This window comes from Solanum tuberosum, unplaced genomic scaffold, assembly GCF_000226075.1.
Source record: "Solanum tuberosum cultivar DM 1-3 516 R44 unplaced genomic scaffold, SolTub_3.0 scf00413, whole genome shotgun sequence".
Taxonomy (NCBI): domain Eukaryota; kingdom Viridiplantae; phylum Streptophyta; class Magnoliopsida; order Solanales; family Solanaceae; genus Solanum; species Solanum tuberosum.
Window position 1 is genome coordinate 12195 of NW_006239345.1, and position 7127 is coordinate 19321.

General features: G+C 34.9%; 1 protein-coding gene across 1 annotated transcript; it reads right to left on the minus strand.

Moving 5' to 3' along the window:
* Positions 1-4436: 4436 nt before the first annotated feature.
* Positions 4437-6024, minus strand: LOC107058019 (F-box protein At3g07870). Its single transcript, XM_015303276.1, has one exon. It carries the CDS (start codon positions 5359-5361, stop codon positions 4726-4728), a length of 636 nt encoding a protein of 211 aa, XP_015158762.1. The 5' UTR covers positions 5362-6024; the 3' UTR covers positions 4437-4725.
* Positions 6025-7127: the final 1103 nt, after the last annotated feature.

Genomic DNA, 7127 nt, shown 5'->3' on the forward strand with positions numbered 1-7127 from the left:
TCTTCCTATTTCAATGTCTTGAATACTAATTGATAGTTAGGATCATCTAATAATGAATTGAACTAGACTTGATTGAATAGGAGGGATCTTGACTTGTGAAGTTAGAATTAAACCTTTATGATCAAGTATGACTAGAATCACCTTCTAATGAACAATGTGATTGAATAACTTGTAATTTAGACATGGATCATGGAAGAATGAAGTTAAGCTTAAAAATAAGGCTTGTAGACATCATTATTAGGGCTTTAGGGGTAAAGTCAATATGAGGTGATCTTGATTGAGTATTCTCTTTCTCTTATACAATTAGACATGAATAAGCTAGGAGAATCAAGTTCTCTTACATAGAAGGATTCTAGGTTGACTTAAGAACCTAAAGTGAATCAAATCATGTTAGACTAGAATAGCTTGAAGTTGTGATATATGATCCCTTCATGTGTAGCTTGACTTGGCAAGACAAAACCAAGATAGGATAGCTTGAAGTTGAGGCTTGTGTTTCCTTCATGTATAACTTGGCTTAGTAGGATAAGACCAAGGTTGATAGCTTGGGATGGAGGATTTATACTCTCTTAAGGGATAGCTTGACCTAGCATTGTAGAATGCATGTCATGGTAGCATGAGTTAGTAGTAGTCATGGTAACCTAGGATTGAAGATTTATACTCTCTTATGGGTAGCTTGAACTAGCATTGTTAGGATGCATTCATGGTAGCCTAGGATTGAGGATTTATACTCTCTTATTGGTAGCTTGAACTAGCATTGTTAGGATGCATTCATGGTAGCTTGACTTAGTTTGGCCAAGACTATTTCATGATAGTTTTGGGATAGAAGACTTATACTCTCCTAAAGGTAGCTTAGGATTGAGGATTCATACTTTCCTAAAGGTAGCTTAACTTGCATTGTAAGGTGCATTTCAAGGATAGCTTGAGTTAGGTTAGTCAAGGTAGCTTGGGATTGAGGACTCATACTCTCCTAAGGATAACTTAGGGTTGAGAATCATACTCCCCTATGGATAGCTTGCATTTGTAACCTAGTACACTTGTAAGGGTAGCATGACTTAGTTGGTTTAGGACTATGTCATGGTAGCTAGGATAGGACACTCGTACATTTCCTAGAGTAGCTTGGACTTACATGTTAGTTTGTCTTCCAAGGTAGTTAGCTTAGCTTAACCTAGCTATGTTAGTAAGATGATAGCATGGTCTAGCCTATTAGGGGGTTATTCCTTAGTAGCCTTGAAAAGGCAATAGAGTAGAGGGATTAGTCCCCAACTAGTGAACATTCATGATAGTCTAAAGAAATACTTAGTGTGGGTAGTAGTATGGGATGCTATCCATACATGGCACAAGTATGAATTAGGGATAGTTGTGAAAGGTTCTCTTATGTAGTATGACTTAGCTTGGGTTGTTGCCATAGTTGCCTTCCAAGATATGATTGACTAAGGTGGTAGTTCTCTTGTCTATATGAAGTAAGCTTATAGTAAGACCAAAAGGAGGGTGAATATGACTAAGATGATTTCAAGGCTATGCTTAGAGTGAATGATAGTATATGATCCCTTTCATGCATTGCACAAGTATGTCTTGAGGTTCCTTAGAAGTATGGTGCCCTTATAGTAGAAAATCTTATGACTTAACCATGCATGTAGACTATGATTAAGATGACTAAAAAGGGATACTTGGCTTGGGTAGTATTATTGGATGCTATTCTTGCCTTGCACTTGTATACTTTGAAGTTACTTGAAAATGGTGCTATTATGGTATGGATGACCAAAGGTCAATTATGTTGATATGTTTATGACTTATATCCTATGCTCATTAACTATGTCTTATGTTGACTTATGTTTATATGATGCTTATGTTGGAGACCATGCTATGACTATGTTTATATCTCTTATGCTTATGTCTTATGTTGACTAACCATTTGAGATGCTCTTATGATTGTTGTGCTAGCTTTCATACTTGGTACATTTTGTACTAACGCATATTGCCTACATTCTAACCAAATGCAGGGTCTTGGAGATTTGAGTTGCTTTGGAGGCTAGGTTTCAAGGATCTAAAAGAGTTGAAGATCTTGGTGAGTCCTCATAGCTTCGAGGACAACATCCACTTTACCTCTATGTCATTTCATTATGCTTTAAGACTTTGTATGGGCTGCGTCCCAAAGACTTTTAATCGTGAGTTTAAATAGATGGTTTGAGACAAAGGTTTTAGTAAGACTTCCGCTTGTTGCTTTTATGAAATATGACTTTGATTGTAAAAGTTTTAAATTGTTCCATATTTTCAATTCTATTACCTATGTTATGATGCAAAGGGCTTGTATTAGACCCCTTCGAGGTCGAGTACGCCGTGTTAATCTAAGAGGTGCCCCTGGGTCGTGACATAATTTTAGGAAAACTAGGAAATCAATCAATTAATTAATAAAAAGTGTCTATGAAACTAGTAGATTCTAGGTATGGCGTTCAAGTTATTTCGAATGGAAGGTATTAGGCATCCTTCGAAATCTACAATTGTGGGTCCCAACTGAATTCATTTTTTTCACATTGAGGAGGAGATAAAAACAATATATAAGTGTAATAAACGTGTGATATATACAAACAATAAAATAAAACAATAATATAAGAAACGACCTAAGGTTTGCCTAACATCTAATATACACAATAATGAAAAAAATAATCCGAACTCCATTCGAGTAGCTTCCTTGAAAAGTAACTCTAGGTAGGTGTAAAGACACTTAGGGTGTGTTTGGTATGAAGGAAAATGTTTTCTTGGAAAACAAGTGAATTTCTAACTTATTTTCTTGTGTTTGGTTAGTGAGTAGAAAATATTTTCTCAAAAATATTTTTTAATGTTTGGTTGGTGAATGGAAAATATTTTTTAGAAAATATCTTTTATTTTTGGCTTGAGACTAAAAAATATTCTTTAGGAAAATAATCAATGATCCGAAAATCAACCCCGATAATTGATTTAGGACCCGACCCCGACACCCAAACTAGGACAAGACTTGATGACCGTTCCAAAATCCGACCCTTAAACCTGACCCAAGTTCAAATTTTTTTTAAAAAAATAAAAATTGACAGGGTCGCTCGGGTTGGGGTTGGCAGAAAAAATGAATTTTTTTTAAATTCGAAATATTTTTTAAAAAACATTTTTTCTTAAAATGAAATTGTTTAAAATTTGGGGGAGTGACGATTTGAAATACTTCCCAAAAATAATTTGTTTTTCTAAACAAAATTGACGGGGCGGCGGGAGAGAGGGTGGCCTTGTTTGGGGGGGGGGTGTGGCGTAAAAATTAAATAAAATTAAATTTTAAATATTTTTTGGGGGTAGGGAATTTTAATTTTTGTTTTGAATGAGGAGGGTCGGGTACGAGGTATGGGGAGGGGAGGGTACGGGATATGGGTAGGGTAGAGTAAGAAAAAATTATTAAAGAATGAAGTAGAGTTTTGGAAAATGTTTTCCTTAAATTTGGAAGGAAGTTATTTTCCTTAAATTTGAGGAAAATGAGTTGATTTGAAAAACATTTTTCAAACATTTTAAGTCAACCAAACATGGGAAAATTGAAAAATATTTTCCTCCATACCAAATACACCCTCAGTATAAGTGTTAGTAAAAACAATATATAAGATAACGTTTTATATGTTAATGCTCATTTTGTCCATATGTGATTGTCATATTGGACTGCCTAGGTGGATTGTTATGTCACCTTATGTATTGAGATAGTAGTTGTGTGCTGGACTACCACCTCGAGGGATGAACAAGGAAGAATAATATTATTGAGAGGAAGGTATTTTTGTCATGTTGGACTGCTTGGATGGACTATCATGTTAGCTCTAACGACAAAGATATCATTTTAAGGATATTTGTGGTCCAAAACATAGACGTCAAGAGTAATTTTGATCCCAAACATAATTAAAAGATATATATGAGCTATTTCGAATAGTTCGAGGGTAATTTTGACCCTTTTCCATAGTGTTTTTAGTTGTGCTACTAGAAATTAGTATATAACTTAATTTATCAAATTTTAAATATAGAAAACCTTGGGTGCCAGCAGATAGCTAGTTTTATTTTTATCAAAGAAACTTCAGTTACTACCTTAGCTTGCTGATAAAATCATTAGCAAAAAAATCGACATAGTCCAACTCCGTCAAGCTTGTATGAGTACTGAAGAAGTATAGAGTACTTTGGTTGGTTGTTGACCAATAGAAGGCGTGGGAGAAAAAAACCAAATGCAAATTCTTAGAGATGAAAGAGATCATAGTGATCGATGGTACTTTGAAACTCATAAAAACAAAAAACCTTTGATGAGTACTTTTTTGTTTATGACAAAGGAAACCCGTAGCCGCTATCTTTTGGGTGCGCACAGGGTAAAACCCCCGCTCCTATACAATAGCTCGCAAACCACATAGGAGAGCTAACCCGCTCTAGGCAAGCCTGGTGCAAAGAGCTCGACCCAGAAGGCAAACCCCTTGCTTTCGCTGGCAAGGGGTTTCGAACTTGAGACCTCCAACATGGAAGTCTCAAACCCAAACCACAGGGCCATACTGTTTTTATCTCATGGTCCTCTTCCTACCGGTGTACGTTGATCGTTATTTGAGTCCTCTAAAGAAAGCTCCATGTAATGGCTTGGCTGGACAGTGCTAGCTACTACGTGTATAGAATTCGTCTTATACACGAGAACAACCACTTTACTCCGGTCAAATGCTTGAAACCGATCTCCATCATGTTTAAGCCAAATCAAGCAAATTCAGTATTCTCTAGTTTTAATAACTTTTGGGGTGAAACAAGAGAGCCAACATGAACAACCGCCTTGAAAGACCGTGGCATTCCAGAAATACAAAGTTCACGTAGTGTTTTGGTCAGAGGATTGTAACAAAGCAAAGTTCCACCATGCTGCAGCATCAACTCTCCATTTCTCTGAAAGAAAAGAGGCTGGACAGCTCCAATGATAAGCCCAACTTCACTACAAACTATTTTCAAACGCTTTGTCCACGTCTCCTTGACACCATAATCCTTCATTACCCAAATCTCTACATAATCTTGACACTTATGTCTAGTAGCCGATAGACAATCTTGCAAAACACCCAACGTATAGTTGAGTCTTCCCGAATCAAAATCCGGATGAGGAATGACTCCAAACACCTCATTTTCCAAATCAAAACCAACAATTTGATCAATAAGTTTAGGACCATCATAGCCAGAACTAACCCAATGAAGAGCTTCATTCACACATGCCCCGGACAAATCCCTACCGTGAAGTGAATAAGTAGATGAACCGATACATCTCCATGAATCATCCCCAATAGTATATACACAAACACCAGACCTCAAATCATCATTATCATCACCCACAATTGCCCTTCTATAATACATAATCTCCACCACCTTATACACATTCCTCTTAGGTAAAACCCAAACCCCACAACAACATTCACAGGATCCCCCAAATCCCTAATAGGGTCAGGCAAGAAAACAAAATCCCCACTACATGGATTTAGTATATGAGTCAAATACTTAACAATTGGATCAAACAAACATAGTAATCCATTACAAGAACCCAAAATTTCATAATTACTCAAAAGGGGTAATGGGAAATTAAAGTTAACACACTTATAATCATCAGTTCCATCACTCTGTACAAAAGATGACTTACTGTGCCAACAAGTTCTGTGAATGGGAATTGAGGTTTTGAGGATGAGACCATAAAAGATTTCATTTTTAGATGAAATTGAGAGATGGGTATCAATCAGATGCAATTCATATGTCAAATAGAACCAAGATTTACAAACACACCTGCACTTTACAAGGGATTTGATGGGTAATCTTGAAAGTATGTCAATCACAGTTTCACTTGAAAGCTTTTCCATTTTTTTTTCTTCAGAGGTAAGTATGAAGATGAGAAGAAACTGTATGTAGATGATTATATTGTTAAAGTTTCAATCTTTTCACTATTTTGTTGAAAAATCTTCTTTGGTTGAGTGTTGCCAAAGAAAGAAAAATTGAAGTCAAATTATGACAAGTTTATGGACAAGTACGAATTTGAGCAGATATCTTGATTCTTGAGTATTATGATATTGTTAGGGATGGTTTGGTTGGGAACAAGTTATCCCAGAATTAGTTATCCTGGTGTTAGGGATAATTTATCCTACCATGTATATGAGATAACTTATCTCATCACTATGATATAAATGGTGGAATAAGTTATCCCAAACATGGCAACCAAACAACATACAACAATTTTATCCCATCATTATTTCTTATCCCATCACTATTTTTTTATCCCTCACATCAAAGACCCCTTAAATCATTCTCTATGCCAAGGAGCAAGCTTCATTACCCTGTTTTTAAAGATGAGAAAAAAAGTTATTTCTTAGGAATAATTGATTCCTCCACTTTTCGTATTCATTTGGTAGAGTGTATAAAAATAATGCAAAATATATCGTATTAGTAATGATTGAATTAGGTATGCTTGCATTAATTATGTTAAAACTTTTCTTATACAGTGTTTGATTTGATGTACTAAATAATCATGCATTGCATAAAAAAAATTTAAAAAAAACATTTGTTTTTAAAAATATACTCCACAAATATAGTGGAAAGGATGTGGAAGGTTTATGAAGGATAATTGTATCTCTAACTATGCTAATGCATTAGAACCCATTGCATTACTAATGCATAGAAATCAATGATATTAGCAATACACCCCTCAACACACAATAGAGTGTGTTACAAATACAAACATTAGTTATACATTAATTGAAAAAGTGTACCAAACAAGATACTAATAATACACGAAGTCAATACATGCATTATTTTCTTCAATACACTCTACTAGACTACCCCTATGGAAGTTATAAAGTGTTAGGTAATTACTCTGCAAGTTTTTAACATCTTAATTATATCTCTCCTAATCGAACTGAATTAGTCCACATAAGATGAACAACAACCCAAATGAAAAATTTCAACAAAATCTAGTATAATCAATATACATGTGACATAATATGTGTTATATGTATATATACATATTATACCTAATATATACTACTATATATGTGACATATTTTTATATATGTGCATATTATATATTTATAACAACTACTTATATATTTTGGTAAAATCCCAACTCTCAATCTCCAGAA